Source organism: Trichechus manatus, unplaced genomic scaffold, assembly GCF_000243295.1.
Source record: "Trichechus manatus latirostris isolate Lorelei unplaced genomic scaffold, TriManLat1.0 scaffold00222, whole genome shotgun sequence".
Lineage (NCBI taxonomy): Eukaryota > Metazoa > Chordata > Mammalia > Sirenia > Trichechidae > Trichechus > Trichechus manatus.
The window spans coordinates 2,568,944-2,596,338 of NW_004444158.1; the positions used below are offsets into that span (position 1 = coordinate 2,568,944).

A 27,395-nucleotide genomic window follows, 5' to 3' on the forward strand; every position below is an offset into this window, starting at 1 on the left:
GACAGGAAGCAGCCGCAGGATCCAGAGAGAGCAAAAAGCCAGAACGCCTGCTTATATACAGATGCGGGCCACACCCCCAAGGAGACTCCCTTTCATCTGATTGCCTACTCACAGTATATTCAATCATGGGAGTGATTACATTAAAACACGGACAATCATGGCCCAGCCAAGCTGACACACAATCTTAACCATCACAAATAGATTGTCTATATTCCATGATTTTTTCACGCTGATGTATTTTTATCATTTCTATTTTGTGAATGATTTCACATTCATTGTTTTATTTCATATATTTACCCTCACTGTAACCCAGTTTCTACTGTTGTAGAAAAGTTTAGATCACTCAGTAAAGAGCAGAATCATTATGCAAATTTGAATATTTTAATTCTTAGCTTAGAATTCATTGAATTTTCATCAGGACATGTATGAGTTCTCTATTATTGCATAACAAATTGCCAAAAACTTAGTGGCTTAAAATAACCCACATTCTATCTCACAGTTTCCATTAGTCAGGAGTCTGGGCATGGCTTAGCTAGATCCTCTGCTCAATCTAGGTGTCAGCCAGGTTGCATTCTCATCTGGAGCTTGGGTTCTTCTTCCAAGCTCATTCAAGTTGTTGGCAGAATTCAGTTCCTTGCAGCTGTAGTGCTGAGGGCCTCAACTCTAAGAGGCTGCCCTTCTCCACAGGCAGTTCACAACATGGCCATTGGCTTCCGCAAGCCAGCAGGAAAGTGTATCTCTTCAAGAAGGGCCCAGACCCTCTTTTAATAGTTTTTACCTGATAAGGTCAGGCCCACCCTGGATAATTTCCCTTTTGATTAACTCAAAATGAACTGATTACGGACCTCAGCTACGTCTGCAGTTTTTGCCATATAACATAACACAATCATGGTACTGATAATTCTAATACCTTTGTCATATTCTGTTGGTTAGATGAAGGTCACAGGTTTCACCCACACTCAAGGGGAGGAAATTACAAAATGGTATGAATCATTGGGGTTTACCATAGGGTATATTTGACACAGAAGGTAAATAAATGTTGAACACCTACAATAAAAGAAAACTGAAACTTTCAAAATCTGTGATGTTGTCAATTTTGCAGATTAGCAACTTGAAGGAAAACATGGTGTATCAGTTCCAAGTGGCAGCCATGAACATCACTGGATTAGGAGAATTCTCAGCAGCAAGCACACCCTTCAAATGTGAAGAGTGGACCATTGCTGTTCCAGGTAAACCATAGAAACCATGTCTCAGCACCAGAGTGTGGGGTTTCCTCCAATAGAACCTACAACTTGAAACTAAAGTGTTATAAAGATAACTTTTATGGGAAAATAATTCTCTTGGACCCTTATGTTAACCTAAAATCATTTTACAATTAGATAATAGATACCAATGTAAAACTGAGTATAAACTTCTTATGTGTGTATTCCAAATAAATTCTTAAGCCCCCATAGCTCAGCCTCAAGCATACAACATGAGTGTCAAGTGATAATCTAAAGGAAATTCCGGTCTTTACTTGTGCTTCTTAAAGGCCGTTAAATTAAAGAACATCCAGTTCACATCCCATAGCAAAATTTCTCAAAACTTCTTCTGATATTCCCCAGTTCTCCTGCATTCTCCCACTGCGCTAGAGCTCGTGTTTACCAACCCAGTCTCCCTCTTCAGCCCGAGCCGTGTGGCTTCTCTTCCTTATTATCTCTCCAGTCTTCCCTCTCCCCCAGCTATTCATTGGGTGGTATAGATCAATTTAACACGCCTGCATAAGGCTTAAGCCCAGGCTCCACTCCACTTACCTTTCTAGTTCTTTCTCTCTCTACACATTTTCCCAACTCTACATCACAAAAAAAATCCTGGAACCCGACTGGCAGATACTCTCCTTTGGAGTCAATCATAACATATGGTTGTGTGGGCAGAGAGGGAAATGGGGAGAAGGCAGAGACTCTTGCCTATAAAATTGAGCAAATGAAAAACTGAATAGAAACAAATTTACTAAACCATTGCTATTAAAACTGGCAACATTCCTATATTTGATGGATGATTCTGTTTTACTTCCGAACGTTACTGACTTCAGAAACACAAATATTTTGAGTGCCATGAGAGACCAAATTCTCCCACCTGGATTGGTATTCCACATATTTAACATTGGCATGGCACCAGCATGGACCACACCAGAACAACAGGCCACACTGGAGCATACTGGCTGGATACCAGCTGCCAGTCCTATCTCCTTCCCCTATTTGAAACCCTAATGTCATAAGAACCATCCCTTTGCTTTCACTTAGTGAGCGCCCATCTGCATCATTTCTGTGCCAAGTATAAATAAAAAGAATACAAGAGAAACTTAAGAGAAGTTCCAGTGCTCACTCAACTTCAGCAAATACCAGCAGGCAAACACACCGCTTCTCCTTTCACCTCCTGGATGACAGTTAATATTTCTTAAGTTCTTTCTGCTACCTCAACAAGAGCAGATCTGTTTTCAAATTCTTTAATTACCGAGTAAATTTGACTGTCTATAGAAACTAAGAAATTCTGAGCATGCCTGTGGAAAACGTTTTGATAGAAAACATTGTAGTTGGCAAAAGAGGTTGCAGGGTGACAGTGCAGTTAATTCAAAGGAGAAATGACTAGGACAGTCCTCCATCCTACTGATCCTCGTCTCTTAGATCCATCCTGGACTTCCTGAATAGTATTGGGCAAGCACTTATAGAACAGGGTATCTGGGTATCTGTTGGCATCCCTCCAGTTTACAGCTGAAGAAACTGAGACTTGGGTTAAAAGATACACTGAAGGTCACAAAGGTAATAAGTAGCAGAGTTAGGATTGGTAAGTAGGTCTTCTGATTCCTAGACTAGAGGTGCTAGGAAGCCACAGACTATAGCTCCTCTTCTGTAGACTAGGGGTGGTGATCCCCTTTGGAAGCCTTACTGGGTTCTGAGGGTGACACAAGAATGGTGGTCACAAAAGCTTTTGCAAAACAGAGCATGCCATGCAAGTGTAAGGTATTGATGTTATTATTTAAACCAATTTCCACACGAGACATTGTGGGAACACAAGGGTGACTCATACCTTTCGTTAAAGATTGGGAAAATTCTGTTGTAAAAACTAAGGACACATGTCCTAGAATTTTCACCAAGGCCATGGCTACACAATCTTTTTTAAAGAGATTAAGCCTGTGACTGATGGATCTAACCAACTACCACAGCAGAAAACCCATCAGCTTAGACTGAAGGGGACAGAGAAAGAACAAAAGGACAGAGTGCTGTCTGCCTCTTGGGAATTCTATAGGCAGGAAACAGGCCAAAGGAGCTACATCTGTTGTCCTCCAAAAAAAGAAAAGGACCATCCCTGGAGCAGCTCAAAGATCAGCAGAGCTGTTGGAAGGAGCACAAGAAGCAGCATCTTCTTGGTTTCAGAGGGTGGGGACGTGATCTTGTGGGTCTCAAAGGGTGGGGCTACAGCCTTCCAGGTTCAAAGAGTCATATCTTTGCCAGCTCGGTTCTGGAGTGTGGATCTGCCATTCAGATGTGCCAGGGTATGGGGCTGCCACCCACAGCAGAGGGAGTGTGTCTGCCATTCCCAAGGGGCAGAAGAACAGGGCCTGCAGGGCCAGGGTGGTGGAGTGGGATCACCACTCAGATGGACTAGGAGAATGGGGCGTCCCAAAGCAGAGGGAGCAGAGTTGCCATCCCACTGGCCTGGAAGATGGAGCTGAAGCCCAGGATGGAGCGGCCTCCACCCAGACTCCAGAGGGCATGGCCAACACCCAGAGTTTGGAGGGTGGGCCATTACCCAGGTGGTCTCAGAGAACAGAGGATTATTTTCAAGCCTTGAGAGCTAATGTAATTTTTTCTAATGGGTTTTGGACTTGCTTGGTGCCTATTACCCCTTCTTTCCCTCCAATTTCTCCCATTTGTAATAGAAAAGCCTACCTTGCATTTGTTCTACCATTGTGTTTTGGAAACAGATCATTTGTGTTCTAGATTTCACAGGTTCACAGATGAAGAAGAATTTTGTCCCAGGATAGATTATGCCTAAAGCCTCACCCATATTTAATTTAGATGATTCAGAAGACAAGATTTTGGACTTTCAAGACTTTTAGACTTTTAGGATGATGTAATGGGGTGAATGTGTTTTGCATGTGGCAAGGACGTGAATTTTGGGGGGCTAAATGGTAGAACATTATGGATTGAATTATGTCTCCAAAAAATATGTGTTATAAATCCTAATATTTTGCCAAGTAAAGGACCAAATAACATTGAACTATCTATTGCAAAACACTAAGAATAGCATAATAGAGGCTGTGTTTGTAATTGGCTTTCAGGCCAGTGTGAGTCACTTTAGGGGATTATGATTGGTTGGTTAGAAATCGGTTGTTATCTAAAAAGAAAAAAAAAGGAAGAAAGAAAGGAAAATAAATAATTGTATCATCTTCATAGCAGCTGGTAGCCATGCAAAGATAGAGGTATCACTTAGAGTTTAGGACTCTTCCAAGAGGGCAAAGAGTACACACACAGGGTGCAAATTCTGGCCTTCTACCAATGAATAAGGAAGACCGAAGAAGAACTGATGCCTTTGAATTATGGTGTTGGTGAAGAATATTGAATATACCATGGACTACCAGAAGAACCAACAAATCTGTCTTGGAAGAAGTACAGCCAGAATGCTCCTTAGAAGTAAGGATGGTGAGACTTTGTCTCACATACTTTAGACATGTTATCAGGAGTGACTAGTCCCTGAAGAAGGATATCATGCTTGGTAAAGTAGAGGGTCAGCAAAAGAGAGGAAGACCCTTAATAAGATGGATTGATACAGTGGCTGCAACAGTGGGCTCAAAAAAAGCAATGATTATGAGAATGGCGGAGAACTAGGCAGTGTTTCATTCTGTTGTACATAGGGTCGCTATGAGTCAGAACCCACTCAATGGCACCTAACAACAGCAACACCTGATAAGGCTTATTGAGTTACTTGGCTTCTCCTAATTGTTTTAGAAATGAATGAGATAAATGAATGTAAAATACCTGACCATGTTTAGCACAGATTCAAGGCCCACAGGTTTGATTCTATTTATTTTGGCAAAAGTCCTTTGTAAGCCATAAATTGTCATTTGTTTTTACCAATATTTGGGATGTATGCTTTAGGGGAAAGATTTCCTTCCATTTGGGAGCTATTTTGTAATATATACTTTTTTCCTTTGAAAGAAGTATTACTATCTATAGTCACATGCCATCAAATAGAGTTGCTTTCTTCATACTAGTTGGGATTTGGAGCAATTTTCAGATCACCATCCAAAAATAATCTGAAACTGAATCAGCAACTAAATTTAAACTGTTCTAATAAAAAAGTTTTAATCCAGGCAAGTCTGCAGGCTTGAGAACAGCCTGAAGGAAAGTTTTAATCCAGACACTGAGAGGCACCTTGCGCTGGCCTTCACTACGCAGTAAAGGGATGGAATAGATTGATGGAGAGCAGTTGTTGGAAGTTGACAAGAGAAAGACCACAAAAATACCTATTTCCATGGGGATGCTAGAGTAAAAGACAAAAGAACACAAGCATCACATTCAGCTTTAATGCGTTAAGTGTGGTTCCAAATTGACACGTATTTGATTTTTCTTATCTTCAATATGGTTTCTATTCATTGCTTTCACTCTCTCAGGACCTCCACACGATCTCAAGTATAGTGAAGTCAGGAAAACCTCCCTGGTTCTCCACTGGAAACCTCCAGTCTACTCTGGACGGACCCCAGTGACTGGTTACTTTGTAGACTTGAAGGAGGCCAATGCCAAAGATGACCAGTGGCGAGGACTCAACAAAGCAGCTATTAAAAACAAGTACCTGAAGGTAAGAGGATGCTGGGAGGTTTAGAAACCATCTTTACAGAGGAGAACTACTCTACTAATAACATTAGCTTCAAAGTTAGCAGGATAAAGCAAACAGCTCTACACTGGTCTGTTTCATACATTGGACTCTTGGTAAAACTCCATTTGGTGGTTGGAGTTGAGGGAAGTTTCTGCTGCTTAAAACAGTTTGGTGTATTTAACCTGAATGCCTCGCTTTGGAAAACATCTGTCAGCTTCCTTCTCTCTCTTCTTTCCCTATCTTATCCATCTAGCATTTTTGTTACTCAGTCTTAAAACATTACTGCCTTCCATTCCCAAAAGGGACTTCCTCAATCCTACCTGTAATTTTTTTTATTCAAGGATGGTATTTTTATAGAGTTCACACCAGTTAGCCTTTAACTGCTGATGCTTTGGCATCATGCTCTCTCTCTCTTCAGTCCGTCATGCTTGGGCTATCGTGAGTTCTCAGAGATTAGTGGAGTGGACTCACTCAACTCTTGACCTTATCTTCACCCTTATTCATGTCACTGCCCTCCAAATTCTTCTAGAGTTTTCTAACTGAACTAATTCCTAACTCTCTACCAAAGACTGTTTTGCTATAACTGCTGAGTCCCTGACTTGTACCAAATGGAAATCTTGAAAAAATTATTTCCCCTATTGTTAGTAGTGATATGTGGAGGCCCTGAGTCCACAGCAGGGCCTCAGAACTGTGGAAAATATGAGTCCATTTCTTATGACTTGAATGAAGAGTGACTTCACCACAGTCGTGCAGAAAACTTCACACTGCATTCAATTGTTAGTGTAATTGGCCACTGCCCATCAAGTGGGTATTCCTGGTCTAATAGATCTCTTCCATCCATTTGCCACCAGGGACTGAAGTCCACATCATCAGTCAGTCACTCTCTGAGGTGAAGGCATTTACAGTCCCTGTAAAAAAATGTAGATTTCTTCTACAGTAGGGATCACCCATAAATCGTTACACCCAGTATGCCATTAACTCAAGTTGACTTATGCCAATCAGCTCTCCAGCCCCTTCCAAAGCCCTGAGGAAATAGGAAGGGTCATATTTCATGAGAGAGAAAAGATACAGAAAGTGTGGAGCATAGGATGCTGTTTGGTTATTGGGATAAATCAGGAGGCCTCTAGATTCAAAGAAACCCCCAAAGGACAGTGTAAAATAAAAGTCAGAAACATCCTGATGGTGGCGGTATGTGTATACAGCTGGGATGAAGATTTCCAAATGCTCAGTCTGCCCCAGAGCAGGATCTCAAGAGCCTGAGGCAGAACTGGATTCAGCTGAAGCAAAACAAGGGTGAGGTGCCAAGCCAAGGAGACCCACAGCCTAGAAAAACAGGCAAAGACCTTGGACAGACAGATGGTTCACAGGGAACAAATATCAGAGTTTAAACATATCAAAGTTATGAGTTAATGTCACTCATAACGAAAAGAAGAAGCAAGGCAAATTTAAAAGCAAGAAGCGACACTGAGATTGAGTGTGGCCAACAAACCTGGAGACAAACTTCCTACAAGGTCTGTACATTCCGTTGATTATGATCTTATATTTTATCAATAGTTTATAAAATGGAAATAGAATTATTGATTTTCCTGATTATAAAACTAACAGATACACATTAAGAAAAACTCAGACAATAACAATATAAAGAACACAGTGAAAATATCCTGTGATCCCCATACGCATTTTGGTATATAATCTTTCATCCAGATGTTTTATATTCAGAAGTTTTTCAAGCCTATACTGGAGACTTATATAATCGTTAACATATTTTTTTAAAGTATAGCCTGATAAACTTAAGTAGGACAGGAGATATAGCTCCACCAGTGGGAGAATTTAGCATTGTTGCAGCTAGAGCATAATGGGCTGACTGGTTTCTACCGGAAGCAGCCACATTCATTTCAGCACAGTGGCATCATTAGGGGGACGTGAGGGGTGTGGACCCCACCGGGTGAACTGTCAGAGGTGGTAACACCAAAACGATTGTCTATAAAATTTTTGTGCAGTGTTTCAGCAGAAATTTATTATTTTTTATAAAAATACTCCTGTAGTTAGTTATAACAACAAAAACATTTTTCTTAAGCCCAGCTTACATGTATCAATATACCTACAAGGCTAAAAGTCTATGCTAATTTACTTTTTGAACCTTCTAATGCACTCTGGTCGGAGCTGTCATTATTACCCAATTACAGTGACACTCTGAATCGCGTGGTTTCATCTGCATGTGCTATAAGCATGTGCTGTTGTTTTCCTTACTGCTGGTGTTTTATAGTTGCTGACTTTGGCAAATTTTCTGGTGTTTTAGCTACACTATTGTGGTGATTAGTGTTTGTGAGCCTATATCAATAGTGACCTTATCATTCGACTCAACGGCAACAGGTTTGGTTTTTGTTTTGTATCAGTAACTTTTTTGAGAATGAAGTAGTAATTAAAGGAAAAGAAGGAGTGATATAAGGGAATTACAATTTATGAATAACATTAGTACCAAAAACATTACTAAGGATTCTGTATGATCTGGTACAGCAGTAGGCCCATGATGGGGTGACACCAACCCTAGTGACGCCACTGTTTTAACACCAATTGTCTGGGTGTTTCTAAAAGTTAAAGATGTGTTACTTTCAACCAAAAGAATTTAACCAAGCTTCCCATTTTTTTTTAAATTGGTAATCACAACCTGAGGGTGATGGCTTAGTCATCTAGTGCTGCTATAACAGAAATACCACAAGTGGCTGGCTTTAACAAAGAGTTTATTCTCTCACAGTCTGGTAGGCTACAAGTCCAAAATCAGGGCATCAACTCCAGGAGAAGGCTTTCTCTGTCAGCTCTGGAGGAAGGTCCTTGTGATGCATCAGTCTTCCCTGGTCTGGGAGCTTCTCTGAGCTGGAACCTCAGGTCCAAAGGACACGTTCTGCTCCTGGCACTGCTTTCTTGGTGGTATGAGGTTCCCATGTGCCTCTGCTCACTTCTCTCTTTTATATCTCAAAAGAAATTGGATTAAGGCATTATCTAATCTTGTAGACCTCATCAGTATAACCTCATCATAGTGATAGAGTTTACAACACATAATGAGATCACATATAACATCATCATAATGATAGAGTTTACAACACATGAGGAAATCACATCAGATTACACAATCATATAATACTGGGAATCATGACCTAGCCAAGTTGACAGATATTTCTGGGAGACACAATTCAATCCATGACAGGCGACAAAGTGGTAAGAAGGGAGTGAGTTATTGGAAGGGGGACATGGATGGAAAGGACAAGAAAACATAGTTCCTTTGGAAATTATAGGGAAGGAAAAAAATCCAAGAAATGGCAAGTTGATGTGCATACATTATGTATTTCTGATGATGTTGGAGACAGTGTTCATTGTCCCTTTGATGATGGAAGACTGGGCACTGGAATGTGGATATACCTCCTTCTCCAGGTTGCACAATCGGACTCAAATATGTGCTCAGCCTCACATCACCTGAGAGTCAGGTGCAGATGTGTCAGGTGCCCAGAGATCAGTCCATTTTTATCACAACAAGGAAAATCCAGTTTCCTGACTTTATTTCTAAACGTAGAGTTTAAATACATCAAACTATGCCTTTAGCCTGTGCCTAAATTTTTAATGTACAGATTAAAATCTATTTCAAATTGGTTCCAGTGAAAGCTATCATTACATGGATAGTGACATTCTATTATCGTAAACACAATACTATTAAGTAAACAGATTAAAAATCAAATAATCTAATACATAGCTCCTTTAAATACACGATCACAAACACTTCACTTAATTGGATAAATGTATTCTAGCATTGTTTGATTTAAACAATTTTGGATAAACAATCCCATTGATCTCTGTCACAATATTATGGGAAAAAGTGTGCCCTCTGTATGTAATAAATTCCTTCTTAAAAATACAATATAGCTTTTAAAAGTTACATATTTTAAAAATAAAAATTTATTTTTGATAAAATGTTAACAGTATTTAAAACAATAATGAGACTGTGCTGAACCCAAAAAAAGTCACAAAGAAATTATAAAGTGGGTCTATCACATAAATATGAATATTTTTTTACAACTCTTTATAACCCTAGTTCGCTGGCACGTATGTAGTAGGTCCACAGCCAACATCTCCTTGATTATTAAAAACTTGGGGATTTAGAATTTAGAATGCTGTTTTTATTGTTAGGTGCCATCGAGTCGGCCCCGGCTCATGACGACCCCATGTGTTTCAGAGCAGAACTGCTCCATAGGGTCTTCTAAATTTCGATTATTCACACATTACTTAAACTCATAATTATATTGTTTCTCTATTTAGTGTGAAATAACTATATTAAATATACAGGGACAATATTTGTTTTTGTTCTAGTGCTTTAACATGCTTGTAAACAAATGCAAAGTGTCAATGATCCGTGCTTTTAATTCCCTTCTCTTGCCAAGAATGTTATCTGAAATTATTCATGGAATGTCTCAAAAGCATCAGGAAAAAAAAAGAAAAAGGCAGCATTTATGCTATCATGCATACTTTGTATGTTGTCTTTTTGGATAACTCATTTAAACCAGTCTTTGGTTTCTGATGTTGGTGGCCATTAAATAATCCAAAAAAGAGTTGGAAGGATCTTACACCTCCTCCTCAACTACTTACAACTGGTCTAGAGAGGAAAAAGTCTAAAGCTAAGGTGACATCCTGGGCTTTTTCTCCTGTATGTCTCAGGCAATGTTTTGGCGGAAGAACATTTCTGTTTAAAAGGGTGCAACATGCCCACTTCTTCTCCACCTACTCTTCCAGGTGCAAGGCCTCAAGGAGGGTGTCAGCTACGTCTTCCGTGTCCGAGCCATAAACCAGGCAGGTGTCGGGAAGCCGTCTGACCTTGCTGGTCCTGTGGTGGCAGAAACCCGTCCAGGTGCGCTTTTATATTCCGTTAAAATTAATCTCATCTGGGTAAGATAACCCAAATAGCATCCAACCTAACTTCAGTGCCTTTCCAAATTTTTAAAACCATCAGTGAGTGCTGTCTGAATCCCTGATAAATATGACCTCAGAATATGACAGCCATTTGCTGTTCTTCACAGGCGCCTCAGGACAGGGGTGAGCCAGGTTTTAAAAACATCTAGGGGTCTTCTGGTCTATATCTAAAAACAGGAACGTTCTTGGTCAGATTTACACTTCCTGGACCACCTGTTTCATGCATACATTCCTGGGGCATTATTCCTGTTATGCCCTGGCCATTAAGTTGCACAAGAATGTTTTTCCAGTCCTAGTGGAGGCTGGTAAATTGCAGGCATGATTCTTAAACAAATGTAGGAGTTATGTAATCACAGTTATTAAGTGAAACCGGGGGTTGGCAAACTTTTTCTGTGAAGGACCAGATAGTAAATATTTTTGACTTTATAACCACATAGTCTCTGTCACCACTACTCAATTCTGTCCTTGTAGCATAAAAGCAGCCATACCCAATATAGAAACTAATAAACATGGCTATGTTCCAATAAAACTTTATTATACACACTGAAATTTGAATTTTACATAATCTTCACATGTCTCAAAATATTAATCTTCTTTTGATTTTTTCTTCAATTGTTAAAAAATGTAAAAACCCTTCTTAGCAGAAACAGGCAATGTCCCAGATCTGGCCCACAGGCCATAGTTTGCTGACCCCGGGTTAAACTAACAGCTGTCCTCACTGAGTGGTCTATAGAGGTGAGTCAGCTAGAGGCTGTCCACACTTCCCAGTTTCAGAGATGCCATGATTGAACTAGGGAAGACAGTCTTTCCCTTTATTATGGGAACAAAGTTTACAGTGTTCACTCCCCAAGTCATTTCAGATTATTACATAGTAATGATTTCTTTTATCATTTTCAGTCTCTGTCATTCTTCAAAGGTATCATATATTTTAGTTATTAAAATTACATAAAAGAAAGCACTGGAAAGGAGAGAGGATATAAAAAATATATATTCACCAGTTATTTTAGGTTTATATTCATCTAGTCCAAGCGCTTTCCCTTTAATCTGTCCCTATTTTCAGACTGAAATAAACAAAGGGCAGATCTATAATGTAATAATTTTCTGATGAGAAAAGAACATACAATTGAAAACTGTTTTTACTCTATGTTACTTGAACAGTGTATAAAATGTATCCTGTGAGGAACTATCTGCCCCTTTAATCTTGTTTCTTCATAACCTGTTTTCAACTACTCTAGTGACTACTTTCTAGACATGGGTCCAACAAAAGTGATGTCCTTATACAAAAGCATGGTGGGTGTCCAGAGGAAATGCCACACTACATATAAGTATCCTTTGCAAAATTTCATGAGGAAACAAAAATGCTAGGAAGCATATGCCAGGTTAAAGGTAACACAGGCAGACACCAGGATGCATATTCCTGCAGAAGGCAGACCCTTCAGTTTACAACTGTGAGGAAATAAAAGATACCAAATGGACATGAACATGGACCCAAGTGCAGAACCTTCCTTTGTAAGAGCAACACTTAAATGACTATAAAGGCGATTCTTCGTCTATTCCCTGGTGAGCCAAAATCGTCTTGTAAGCTGTGGATTCCAAATCTGATTGACTGAAGAAAAGTTAAACCAGTTTATTATTTTCTCATCAATAGCCTCAGAGTAGCAGATGGCCAGGCATGACATTCACAGATACATCACTAAAGAAATTTTACCACAGAAATGGATCTGCTGGTAGCTCCTGGGTGAGCGTTTTGTTTCACTGATTTGGAATAAGGTACCACAAGCCTAATTTTTTACTACCCTATTTCCAAAATGTAACCACAAGAAACAGCTGCAGACATCTGCTTGCTAAACAGCAACAGACTAACTCACTGAGAGCCACTGGCTCACAGCTTAGAAAAGAATCCTCGGATGCACAACATTAAATGCTTCCCCATGAAGAAATACCAAAGCCCTAGAATGACATTTGGACTTGTTCCATTTGCTATGTTCACACTCCTCCTTGCGTATATTTCCTGAGCATCTAGTACATGCCAGGCACTGTGTGGGCACTGGGAGAAGAGTGATGGACAAGAGTGATGTCGTCCCTGAATACAGGGCCTACAGCCTAGTGGCAAAGCCAGAGTTTACAACATGGTGTGATGAGAGATAAGATATTGTTGTTGGTTAGCTGCCTTTGAGTTGGCTCCAACTCATAGTGACCTTATGTATAACAGAATGAAACGTTGCCCAATTCTGTGCCATCTTCATGATCATTTGTATGTTTTGGTCATTGTTTCAATCCATCTCATAGAGGGTTTCCCTCATTTTTGCTGACACTCTCCTTTACCAAACATGATATCCTTTTCCAACGATTGGTCTTTCCTGATGACATGTCCAAAGTAAGCAAGCCAATCACCACCCTCGCTTCTAAAGAGCATTCTGGTTGCATTTCCTCTAAGGTGTATTCAGTATTCTTTGCCAACACCACAGTTCAAATGCGTCAGTTCTTCTTCTGTCTTCCTTTTTCACTGTCCAGCTTTTGCATGCATATGAGACTATTAAAAAGACCATGGCTTGGGTCAGGAGCACCTTAGTCATCAAAGTAACATGTTCACAAAGCCTTTCCCATAGCTGAATACACTACAAACGAGGTTTTATAAGTCCCTGTAAAAATTTGTATGTAGCCTAAAATTGTCTGAATATATTTATTTTGTTAAATACCAGTATATTTACTCTTACCCAGGTATTTCTTTTGTGTTAGGATGGAGGGGACAGCATTTTATCAATTTCAAGACTTGGGATTTGAAACTTAGGTTGCTATTTCAGAACAACTTCTTTTGGAAAACATTATTAAATTTTCAGATAGAAAATAAACCTTATCATGTAACAGCAAACCACAAATACAACTAACAAGATACCTCAGGTATAATTTGGATTCCCCTGAAAAGTTAACCTAAACCACCGGGACTAGTAGGATCACTGGTCTCCCATTGAAGTCAAAGAACATGCAAGAATCTGTAGCCCAGTCACTGCTACAAAGTCTAGCTGTGCCAATAATGAGGATCCAGGTAATGGACTAAGTGTGTCATGCTTTACCAAGACATCAATTAGCTACAAAAGCCTGTAAAAAGAATAAGCTGAAAAATATTTAGATTTGTTAGTACATAAAAGGGTACTTCTATTCTTGATATTTGATATTTTTAAAACAGTACCTGTGGTTGATTGCATCAGACCTGGGGCATAGGTGCAGGCAAAGTGAGTCAGATCAGACTGGAGACAAGAGAGATACCTGCCAAGATGTAGCAGGTGACCTGGAAGGCAACAACGAGCTGGCTGTACAGGTTGCAAGTATTCTTATCAGAGAAATAGAGTAGCAGTCAGGAGTCAGGTGATGAGCAGGAGGACCAGGAACAAGGCAGAGTCCCAGGCAAGCCCCACATTATAGGAAGTTGGTCATCAGGAGAAAGGCATGCTACAAGAATGCAGCCATTCCAGTAGGAGTAAAGAGTTGGAATAGAGTTGACAACCTACTAACCAAGGGCTCATTAAAATTTCTGTTTCAAAAAATTGGTTGGTCCAGAACTAGTAGGGCTGGGAATGCAAATGTGTTCAGTGGTTGAGTGGTGGAGTCTTGAGGGATGCTGAAGCAAGAATCCAGGCTAATTATTAAAGATGAGCTCAACTGGCTAATTTAGAAAACTGCAGTTTGATTTGCTTACTAACTTACCTCTCTCACCATTAGAACAGTGGTTCTCAACCCTGGCTGTACATTAGAATCATGCCAGGAACTTTTGGAAAACACTGATATCCAGACTCCACTCTAGACTAATTAAATTAGAATCTCTAGGGCTGAGCCTTTCTTTGGAATAGTCATAAATACGGATCTTTTCCAGTCAGTTGGCCAGGTAGCTGTCTTCCAAATTTCTTGGCATAGATGAGTGAGCACTTCCAGCGCTACATCCGTTTGTTGAAACTTCTCAGTTGGTATTCTGTCAATTCGCAAGTAAAATTTTGCTGTAGATCATTTGAAAGCAGCTGCAGCAGTACATCGACAGGGAACTGCCAGAAATTCAAGCCAGATTCAGAAGAGAATATGGAACAAGAGATATCGTTGCTGACGTCAGATAGATCCTGGCTTGAAGCAGAGAATACCAGAAAGATGTTTACCTGTGTTTTATTGACTATGCAAAGGCATTTGACTGTGTGGATCTTAACAAATTATAGATAACATTGCAAAGAATGGGAATTCCAGAACACTTAATTGTGCTCATGAGGAACCTGTACATAGATCAAGAGGCAGTTGTTTGAACAGAACAAGGGGATACTGAATAGTTTAAAGTCAGGAAGGGTGTGCGTCAGGATTGTATCCTTTCACCATACTTATTCGATCTGTATGCTGAACAAATAATCCAAGAAGCTGGACTATATGAAGAAGAACATGCCATCAGGATTGGAGGAAGATTCATTAACAACCTGCGATATGCAGATGACACAACCTTGCTTGCTGAAAGTGAAGAGGACTTGAAACATTTACTGGTGAAGATAAAAAAAACTACAGCATTTAGAATGATTACACCTCAACATTAAAGAAAACAAAAATCCTCACAACTGGACCAATAAACAACGTCATAATAAATAGAGAAAATGTTGAAGTTGTCAAGGACTTCATTTTACTTGGATCCACAATCAACACCCATGGAAGCAGCAGTCAAGAAATCAAACAGTGCATTGCATTGGGCAAGTCTGCTGCAAAAGACCTCTTTACGTTTATTTATTTATTTTTATTGTACTTCAGGTGAAGGCTTACAGAACAAATAGTTTCTCATGAAACAGAAGTACACATGTTGTTTTATGACATTGGTTAACAACCCCACAACCTATCGACCCTCTAACTTCTCAACCTTTTTTTTTGGTGAAAATACACACAGCCAAAGATACACCATTTCAAAAATTTCTATATGCACAGTTCAGTGACATTGACTACGCTCTTCGAATTGTGCTGTTATTCTTACTTAAGATGAAGGCTTACAGAACAAAATAGTTTCTCATTTAACAGTTACTACAAATGTTGCCCTATGACTATGGTTAACAAGCTCACAACACATCAACAACATCCTTACTCAACCTTGGGTTCCCTATCACCAGCTTCCTTGTCCCCTTCTGCTTTCTGGCCCTTGTCACTGGACTCCTGTACCTCGTTAGAAAAGACCTCTTCAAAGTATTAAAAAGCAAAGATGTCACCTTGAAGACTGAGGCATGCCTGACCCAAGCTGTAGTATTTTCAGTTGTTTCATATGCATTCAAAAGCTGGACAATGAATAAAGAAGACCGAAGAAGACTTGATGCCTTTGAATTAGGTGTTGGTGAAGAATATTGAATATACCATGAATCAACAGTAGCTCATTGCTTGACAAAAGCTCAGTTTAGCCATGTAACATTCTAAAACGATACTATAAAGTGTTGCAGGTGTACTTTTCTCTGGGTCTTTTTCAGTTCTGACACTGTGCCTAGTTAATTGCCATAAGGCACTACCCAGCATATCAGCCTGGGGCCTGTTAGAAATGTGCTCTTTGCTTTATAGGTTAATACATTGGTCTTGGTTTTTCTAGAGTGTTTATAAAAAGAATCATTCATTTGAATATCATGAAAGTTTCTTCTGTAAAATTACAATAGAATTTTCTACCCGCTATGTATGCAGGTCACAACGTGTCTGTCAGTTTGTCATACTGTAGTGGCTTGCATGTTGATGTGATGCTGAATAGCAGTGGAAAATTGATATAGTGTCAGAAGATAAGCCCCTCAGGTTGGAAGACACTGAAACTACGACTGGAAAAGAGCTGCTTCCTCAAAGTAAAGTCGACCTTAATGACATGGGTGGAGTCAAGTTTTGGGGACCTTTATTTGCTGATGTGACACAACTCAAAATGAGAAGAAACAGCTGCACACATTCATTAGTAATTGAAACATGGAATGTATGAAGTATGAATCTAGGAAAATTGGAAGTCGTCAAAAATGAAACAGAACACATAAACATCAATATCCTAGGCATTAGTGAGCTCAAATGGACTGATATTGGCCACTTTGAATTGGACAATCATATGGTCTCTGCCAGGAATGACAAATAGAAGAGGAAGGGCATTGCACTCACCATCAAAAAAAAAAACGTTTCAAGATCTGTCCTGAAGTACAGCCCTGTCCGTGATAGGATAATATCCGTATGCCTACAAAGAAGACCAGTTAATACCACTATTATTTAAATTTATGCACCAACCACTAATGCCAAAGATGAAGAAATTGAAGATTTTTTACCAACTTCTGCTGTCCTAAACTGGTCAAACATACAATCAAACTGCACTGATAATTACTGGTGATTGGAATGAGAAAGTTGGAAACAAAGGAGAAAGATCGGTAGTTGGAAAATATGGCCTTGGTCATGGAAGTGACACCAGAGATCGCATGATAGAATTTTGCAACACCAATGACTTATTCATTGGAAATAACTTTTTTCAACAACATAAATGGTGACTACACACATGGGCCTCGCTGGATGGAATACACAGAAATCAAATCAACTACATCTGTGGAAAGAAATGATGGAGAAGCTCAATATCATCAGTCAGAACAAGGCCAGGGGCCAACTGTGGAACAGACAGTCAATTGATCATAAGCAAGTTCAAGATGAAGCTGAAGAAAATTAAAACAAGTCCATGAAAGCCAAAGTACAACCTTGAATATATCCCACCTAAATTTAGAGACCATCTCAAGCTTAAGATTTGACACATTTGAACACTAATGACTGAAGACCAGACGAGTTGTGGGATGACATCAAGAAAATCATAATGAAGACAGCAAAAGGTCATCACAAAGACAAGAAGGAAAGAAAGACCAAAATAGATGTCAGAAGAGACTCTGAAACTTGCTCTTGAATGTAGAGTAGCTAAAGCGAACAGAAGAAATGATCACATAAAAGAGCTGAACAGATTTCAAAGGGAAGCTCGAGAAGGTAAAGTAAAGCAATATAATGAAATGTGCAAAGACCCGGAGTTAGAAAACCATAAGAGAAGAACACTCTTGGCATTTCTGAAGCTGAGAGAACTGAAGAAAAAATTCAAGTCTCGAGTTGCCATATTGAAGGATTCTATGGGCAAAGTACTGAACAACACAGGAAGCATCAAAAGAAGATGGAAAGAATACACAGTTACTGTACCAAAAACAATTGGTCGATGTTCAGCCATTTCAGGAGGTATCATATGATCAAGAACCAATGGTACTGAAAGAAGAGGTCCAAGTTGTACTGAAGGCATTGGAAAAAAACAAGCCACGAGGAATTGAAGGAATACCAACTGAAGTGTTTCTAACAAATGGATGAAACACTGGAAGCTCTCACTCGTCTATGCCAAGACATTTGGAAGACAGCTACCTAGCCAACCAACTGGAAGAAATCCATATCTGTGCCTATTCCAAAGAAAAGTGATCCAACAGAATGTGGAAATTATTGAACAATTTCATTACTATCACACAGAGTAAAATTTTGCTGGAGATAATTCAAAAACTGTAGCAGCAGTACATTGACAGGGAACTGTAGAAATTCAAGCCAGATTTGGAACAGGAAGTGGAATAAGGCATTGCTGGTGTCAGATGGATCTTGGCTGAAAGTAGAGAATACCAGAAAGATGTTTACCTGTGTCTTATTGACTATGAAAAGGCATTTGACTGTGTGGATCATAACAAATTATGGATAACATTATGAAGAATGGGAATTCCAGAACACTTAATTGTGCTCATGAGGAACCTGTACATAGACCAAGAGGCAGTTGTTCCAGCAGAACAAGGGAATACTTTGTGGTTTAAAGTCAGGAAAGATGTACGTCAGGGTTGTATCCTTTCACCATACTTATTCAACCTGTAAACTGAGCAAATAATCTGAAGTTGGACTATATGAAGAAGAACGCAGCATCAGGATTGGAGGAAGACTCATTAACAACCTGCAATATGTAGATGACACAACCTTGCTTGCTGACAGTGAAGAGGACTTTAAGCACTTACTGGTGAAGATCAAAGATAGAAGCCTTCAGTATGAATTACACCTCAACATTAAAGAAAATAAAAATCCTCACAATTGGACCAGTAAGCAACATCATGATAAACAGAGAAAAGTTTGAAATTGTCAAGGATTTCATTTTACTTGGATCCACAATCAACGTCCATGAAAGCAGCAGTCAAGAAATCAAACGATGGATTGCACTGGGCAAATCTGCTGCAAAAGACCTCTTTAAAGTGTTAAAAAGCAAAGATATCACCTTGAGGACTAAGGTGCACCTGGATCCAAGCAATAGTGTTTTCAGTCACCTCATATGCATGCAAAAGCTGGACAATGAATAAGGAAGACCGAAGAGGAATTGATGCCTTCGAATTATGGTGTTGGCAAAGAACGAATATACCAAGTACTGCCAGAAGAATGAACAAATCTGTCTTGGAAGAAGTACAGTCAGAATGCTCCTTAGAAGTGAGGATGGTGAGACTTTGTCTAACATACTTGGTACATGTTATCAGGAAGGACTAGTCCCTGGAGAAGGACATCATGTTTGGTAAAGTGCAGGGTCAGTGAAAAAGAGGAAGACCCTCAAAGAGATGGATTGACACAGTGGCTGCAATAATGGGCTCAAACATAGCAACGATTGTGAGGATAGCGTGGGATTGGGCAATGTTTCGTTCTATTGTCCATAGGGTCCCTGTGAGTAGGAACTGACTAGTCGGTACCTAGCAGCAACAAATATATCCTGGACCCCTTCTTTTTAAAATCCCATTATTAATTTTTCTAGATTTTAATATGTGTAAAACTGGCCTTCCAGATGAACTTGTCTGCTTCATGTTATAGAAGAGAAATCTATGATCCAACATGTCCCTTTTTCATATGCAAGAAAATCCCAAGTTCATTTTATAATTGTTTTTGGCTATTTCTAAATTTCCAAGTGGTATCTTTTTGTTTTAAATTACTGTTTCCTCACATTTACTCCTCATTGCACCAAGTAATTTCTTTATATTTTCCAAAAACATCTTTTTTTTTCTCCCTATTCCTAAACCCAGGATTCAGGTTCAGTCTACCTTTTTTCCAAAGGCAACTTCAGTCCAATTTTCCATTAGAAGTATCACTGTAAAACACTTTCTGTTAAGTCACACTAAACAACATCTTTGTTCAAAGAACTATGTTAACAAACTAAGTAACATTAAACAGTAACAGGAGGCTTTAAATTTAATAGTCATATTGAAAGAATGTGATAACTTCAGCATCATAATTCATGTAACCAATAGTGTACAAGCTGTAACTTACTGCATTCATCATTTTAAGACAATGAACTTGTCTTATATTTAAACAATATGTGCTTAGTTAAAGTGTATTTTTTTCTTTACAACATTAATTTATTTTGACTAAACATTGTTTTCTAATGAAAATTGTTATGGAATTCATGAAATACACTTAAAAAGTAAGAAGTGTTGGAAATAGTTTCAGTGAATTTGATTTTTCAAATGCTTTGAGACTGTTATTTCTTTTAGAGTGAGATTTTCTGCCAGTTGACAGTATCATTGATTTGTCAGGGAGAAGATCAAGTTTCCAATTCTGAGCATAAAATAAAGCAGGAAGCACACTGCTGGTAGAATATTTTATTGGTGAGAACTTTCATTTCATATTATCTATTTATTAAAATATTGGCGTTATACTTAAGGTTTAATAAGACAAGTGCCAATAAAATAAACATTTCAATTCTAAATTGACCTTTTTCTTTCGTTTTTTAAATTGTACTTTAGATGCAGGTTTACAGAACAAACTAGCTTCTCATTAAACAATTAGTACATGTATTGTTTTGTGACATTGGTTGCCAACCCCTCCACATGTCAACACCCTCCCTCCTCAACCTTGGGTTCCCCATTACCAGCTTTCCTGTCCCCTCCTTCCTTCTGGTCCTTGCCTCTGGGCTGTTGTGTCCATTCTGTCTAATTTTGTTTTATGGACCTGTCTAATCTTTGGCTGAAGGGTGAACCTCAGGAGTGCCTTCATTACTGAGCTAAAAGGATGCCCAGGGGCCATAGTCTCGGGTTTCTCCAGCCTCTGTCAGGCCAGTAAGTCTGTTTTTTTTTTTGTGATTTAGAATTTTGTTCTACATTTTTCTCCAGCTCTGTCTGAGATGACCTTTTTCTTTTAAAGTTGTTTTTCAATCCAGTCTCTGGCACAAATAATATGTGTGGAAAATGTTGCAGACCAAATCTATGTCCTTAAAACTTAACCTTATTCTTGGTAGACTAAATACCTAGTGCAAGTTTTCAAGAAGTGAAAATCTTAAGCGTTGAGTATAATTTTAACTCTTTCCTTTACTGCCAATTTATTTAAGTAAATCAACAATTTTGATAGCACCCAGACATAGACACAATTACATGTCCATAAATTGAAGAAATGTTCATGCCTTTCTCTTCTTCTCACTGAAGGTATTACTTACCCTGTGCTAACCTGACTTGATTAAACAAGAAAGTCTTCATAGATGAGAAAAACTCTCTTAGATAACTCATTGACATTACAGTTAATTTTAAATATAAATTATAATCTAGGACTTTCAAAAATTACTACTTTTTTTCTAAAAGTATAAATTATCACATTTCTTAGGTTAGAACTCAGCTGTAAAATAGTAATGTAACACTTATAGGTTAAGGTGAAAACATGTATATTGCCTGGGGCTTAGAAATAACATCTTTTTGTTTCATGTTTTTACAAAAAATATCAATGTACTTTACAAGTATTAATTTTACAGAATACTTCAATGAGATAGACGTATTCTTAGTAACAGAGGCAACTGAGAAAGCAACTAAGCAGGTTTTTCTATTCTCCAAGTTGCGTGAGTTTGGGGCCAAATTCGATCATTCAGAAACCTGGAAAAAGTGTTGTTTTAAATACTAGATTGTTCCATTTACCTGAAAGTTTACTGCGAAGGCATCAATACTTTAAAATATAATTTAAGACACTTTGATGAAAATACTTTTAAAATATACTACACCTTTCATTAAGTACTTTACGATCTTCCTGGATGCAGTATACTGAATCTTACTTACCCTTTTCTGTGTGACTCAGAGCCATAATTATTAGCCTGATTTATTGTACACTGTTGCAATGCAGTAACGTCATTATGGGACAAGGAGCTGTTTGCCCTTACACCAGTTGTCTTTGTGCCTGCTTTTTAGTTTTTCGGTTTCCTCACTTACTGTCATTTTCCTTATTCTTAGTGTGCCTGCTGACAGTAGCTTGTTAATCCCTCTTTTTTTTTTAGTTTGGTCTACTGAGGGAAACCTACCAACAAGGCTTGTTACTATCATCTTAAGCTAAGTATAAATAGATTTCAAGTGACAGTCTACAAAAGTCGCCTCTGACTGGTACCCGGGCATGCCAGCATGTGGACTTTATAACATCAACACTGGCTCTCTGAGTCTTGTGTTCCTTCCTTCTTGGTTTTGGGCAAAGTTCCAGCTGAGTGAGGTGTTAGAGCGCAAAGATTATCTATGGAATTGAGAGAAAGGCTAAGCTAATAAAATTGTTCCTATTTTCCAGTTTTGTGACTCCTTTGCAGAAAAATCAAATCTTGCACTTTAGTAAAAACAAAATTCTTAACCGATACCTTTTTTTTCTGTTGTAAACTTAAGCTATACCTCTAGTATGATAAACAGTAAGCGTATGGATGATTCATTTCCTTTTAAAAAGGGATTACAGATAAAGCAATGATTAATAGGAAGAAATAGATATGAAAATAGCAACGAAAGCCTTAGTCAGCATCCATTCTAGAAATACTTCTTTCCTCTTCATGACAATACAGACATTTTCTATTTATATTCTCTCCGTGGTCAACCATGCTAAATGTGCAGTCTCTTAAGTGTCAGTCCTTTCTTCGGTGTTAATAAGAGCTCTTGTTAATATTTATTGTACAATAATGGATGCTTGTGGTTTCATCAGGTATCTTCAGAACAGGAATAAAACCAGCCTGCAGCTTCCAGTGGAATAGACACAGCCCCTTAAACGTAAAATATGGAAGACATTTCACTTAGGAAACCATTGACCTTTAATTGGTCATTATTTCAGTTTATCTGAAAATAACTCTTTATTTGTTTAAAAAAAGTAATTAAAACATTTGCCTAGAACTAGTCTGCTCTAAACTTTACATGTGTTAAAAATCACTTTTATGAGGTTTATCACTGAAGCCCACACTGCCAACAGTAAGGACACAAATTAGAATGTATGTGAAGGTTAGGAACCAAGGCCCTCTTGCCACTCTGCTGTTCTTCTTGCCTCTCCCCTAGGAGCATTTTTGCAATATTTTTTCCACTGACAAGGTTTATTGGACGGTAGGCCAGGATTCTGGCCTGTTATGATACGATCTAGAAAGAAAACCTTCAACCCATGCAAAGTTATCTGTTGGAATATATTTTGTGCTTCTCTTTAAATAAAGCTGTACCATTCTGGGATTAGATATATTTTTCCTAAAGTATTGAAACTAATCAAGTTTAGACTGGCAAGTGAGTGAATGTCAATATGAGTAGAACACTTTACTTCCTTCAAAATTGATTTAGATGTGCATGTGAATGTTTCTATGCTGTTCAAACTCTTTGATATGTTATATTAGATGCAGGTGTAATTTAATATAACTCTAAAAAATAAAAGAACTCAAAACAGAAACTCAATTGTTTTTTTTTCCTGAAATTTTTTTCTTTTAAAATTCAGAAACCAATCTTTGTCAAACATCTAGATCTCTCAAAATTTATTTTGACCTACATTTCTGTACATTTTGATAATAGTTATTTCTAGATTGCTGTCATTCTAATCCAGAGGGGCATCTTTAGATTGGCTTATGGTTGCCTGATTAGCAGAGCAAGTTTCCATGTATGTCTCCATTCTTCCATGATTTACAGACTTTGAACATGTGAACATAGGCAATTCTTATTCCCTCTACATTCTCCCCTCCAATTTCCCTTTAGTTTCTTTTTTTCTTTCTATCCTTTCCTGATGACTGGTTGAAGGTAGGTGTTATTGAAGCAAAAGTCATGAATTAGGTCCAGTAAGGACCACTCAGAAGCCCTGGTGGTGCAGTGATTAGGAGCTCAGCTGCTAACCAAAGGTCAGCAGTTTGAATCCACCAGCTGCTCCTTGGAAACTCTATGGGGCAGTTCTGCTTTGTCCTGTAGGGTCACCATGAGTTAGAATCGACTCAGTGGCAACAGGTTTTTAGGTTTTAGTTAAGAACCATTCAGCTGTTCTTTTTTCTTTTTTACCTTGTCCCCCTTTTCACAATCAGACCACCCTCATAACTGTACCATCAGTCACATCAAGGATTGAGCAAGAAAATGTGTGTAGAATAGCACCAATTTTTCTTCAGCCCTGAACAAACAATAATGTCTATGGTGTTGGCTCTACCTAAGAAACGTGGCACATTCATTTAATGTCCTATTACAGTGTGGAAGTTGAATTGTCAAACAGGACCATGTGCCCTCAGTGAGCAGTTGGGACTTTCTCCTGCACAGGCTCAAGACCTTGCTTTATTTAAGGCTAAAGTAAAGAATGTCAAGGTGAAAATTCATAACTGGCTAATTTCTACCAGAAAGTGTCAGCATCCTGTTTTTTATCTTCTAGGAACCAAAGAGGTTGTTGTGAATGTGGATGATGACGGAGTCATTTCTTTGAACTTTGAATGTGATCAGATGTCTCCAAAATCTGAATTCATCTGGTCCAAGGATTACATATCCACTGAGGACTCTCCACGGTTAGAAGTTGAAAGCAAAGGCAACAAGTAAGAACTGCTTCAGTGGTAATGATGAGTTTCTTTTTCACCATAGGAGCATGAAGTAAGCTCTTTGCTTTCCATTTTAATGACTTGGAATAAGGGGAGGAAGTTGCAAATATATTATATCTGGTATTACAAAAAGTCATAACAAATATAAACCTTAAAAATATTATAAAGTACTTTTCATATTAGTCTCCTTGAAGTGCTTTCTTGTATATTATCTCATTTATGATGTTAGAAAAGCTTTGATTGACATAAAATTCCACTTTAAAGATGATTCTCATTAATTCTAAGAAATTTTGGAATCTTAAAGTAGTAGTGAGGATGCTTATGGGGGGTTGCTGGGAAGAACTTGCTACTTGCTTCAAGTTATGGTAAATTAAATGGACTAAATATAATCTGCTCCTTTCACCATCAGTGATGAGTGAAAATAACTCAATAATGGGTAGCACAGAATAGATGCGTTCTAGTTCCATCTCTTCCAGTGTGACCTTGGGCAAGCTATTTAACTTCTGTGGACCTCAGATTTCTTTTCTTGTAAAATGGGGGAGGGGAGAGGGAATTAATTTTATGTTTTCTTCTTTTCAGCTCTAAGATTTTGAGTTTTGTCTTTACCTCACCTTGCTTATCAAGCCTGGTAGTCTTGTAATGCCATCCGTATTGAATTGTATTTGCTAAACCAAAGTATTTTAAAGTATTTTTTCTATTACAATGAAGCCAAATAACATCTCAGAAAGAAATAGCAATTTAGTTGGAGAATGGCAAGGAAATACTGACTATAATTAAAAGACATTTCTCTGTCACTCTGCTGTAAAGTCTTTGAAGTAAAACATTCATTTGGTCAAAGAAAAGATAAACTATAAATAGTTCTTCCAGTGTCTCCACTTGGCTAACATTACAATGTTTGGCTGATCTTAGACACTGAGTAGCAGTATGACTCACCAAAGTTAGAAAACACAGTAAAATGTGACCATTGATCCACTCATTCGTTTATTCATTCCACAGATATTTATTAAGCACATATTATGTTCCAGACAAGGTACTGGGTTTTGAGGATACAACAGTAAGCAAAACAATTTGTGTTCCTGCAGGCACAGAGATTACGTAGTTGGGGGATATAGATAATGAAACGGGTAGTATCAACCAGTACGATAAGCTCAGAAAAGGGGAGCATGTGAGTTGACTAGGAGAGGCACCCTGCAGTACCGACAGCAGGCTCCACCCCATGGGGAGAAAAGTCAGGCTCCCCAGCAAGGGCTGATTAGCTATGTATCTTCCTGCCAGATTTGTATTGGTATACAAGACACTTTGAGGGTAGGAGATACCAGCTACCCCGTCACACACACACATCCAGGGAGGTCAGAAAAGTCTTCTCAGAAATGACATTTAACCTAAGACATCAAAAATCAGTATGTTTTAGCTCAGCAAGGGGGATAGGAACAGTGTTCCAAATAGAGGGAGTAGCCTGTGCAAATGCCAGCCTACCTACAGAAAGGGCAGAACATAGGTCCACTGACCCCTTGCAGCTTCAGTTCTAAGAAAAATATTCTGTTCTGAAGGACAAAAATGACCTTTAAAGACCTTGGGATGGACGACTTGGGAGTTTACTCCTGTGATGTAACAGACACTGATGGAATAGCTTCAAGCTACTTAATAGACGAGGAAGGTAAGTTTCAAATCAAATTAACAAGTCTAATGCCACTTTATTTCTCAAGTATTCTCCAAGATAAAGAGAATTTTGTTTTATTAGTTTAAGGTTTAATGTTCTCTTTTTCTTTCTACAGAGTTGAAACGTTTACTTGCTCTCAGCCAGGAACACAAATTCCCAAGTAAGTGTCTAAAATGCATCCACAGAGCTCAGGAATTTTACTAGATAGTGACTTCTGGAATAGGTCAGGTGACAATCTGATGGTATGGAGAACAGAGGCTCTTGAGAACATAAAATGGAACCCACATTGGTGTTTACAGATATGCTTTCTAAAAGTGCTGCTTTTTCATTGCTATACCGTTTGTTCTCCAGAGATACAAATGATACGAATGTAGAAAATATATCCCATGTTCTGTTACATAGAGAGAGGTCAGGCAACATAGGTGTAACATTTGAGCAATTAAGTTCTTCAGGTTTTACTACATATTTTGGAATCACATATATATCTTCTGGGTATATGCAGACAACTATACACGTGAACCTCGCCCGATGGAATAGACAGGAATCAAATCGAACACAGAAAGAGATGTTAGAGAAGTTCAGTATCATCAGTCATAATAAGACCAGGGGCCGACTGTGGACAGACCATCAATCGCTCATATGCAAGTTCAAGTTGTAGCTGAAGAAAATTAAAACAAGTCCACTAGAACCGAAGTATGACCTTGAGTATATCCCACCTGAATTCAGAGATCATCTCAAGAATAGAATTGACGCACTGAACACTAATGACCAAAGGCCAGACGAATTGCAGGATAACATCAAGAAAATCATAATGAAGAAAGCAAAACATCATTAAAAAGAAAGAAAACACCAAAATGGATATCAGAAGAGACTCTGAAACTTGCTCTTGAACATAGAGTAGCTAAAGCAAACGGAAGAAGTTATCACGTAAAAGAGCCGAACAGATTTCAAAGGGCAGCTCAAGAAGATAAAGTACTATAATGAAATGTGCAAAGACCTAGTGTCAGAAAACCGAAAGGGAAGAACACACTCAGCATTTCTCAAGCTGAAAGAACTGAAGAAAAAATTCAAGCCTCGAGTTGCAATATTGAAGGATTCTATGGGCAAAATATTGAACAACGC

The 27,395-nt window shown here is 38.5% G+C and overlaps 1 protein-coding gene across 6 annotated transcripts in view; it reads left to right on the top strand.

Moving 5' to 3' along the window:
* Window positions 1–27,395, top strand: part of MYOM1 (myomesin 1) — a 191,192-nt gene that overhangs the window by 130,405 nt on the left and 33,392 nt on the right. For all 6 annotated transcript variants that reach the window (XM_023742890.1, XM_023742888.1, XM_004388930.2 and 3 more), the window contains 6 exons: window positions 1,103–1,229; window positions 5,654–5,838; window positions 10,636–10,750; window positions 24,454–24,610; window positions 26,164–26,270; window positions 26,389–26,433. In XM_023742890.1, the coding sequence (XP_023598658.1) occupies window positions 1,103–1,229; window positions 5,654–5,838; window positions 10,636–10,750; window positions 24,454–24,610; window positions 26,164–26,270; window positions 26,389–26,433 (736 nt within the window). The remainder of the gene's footprint in view (window positions 1–1,102; window positions 1,230–5,653; window positions 5,839–10,635; window positions 10,751–24,453; window positions 24,611–26,163; window positions 26,271–26,388; window positions 26,434–27,395) is intronic.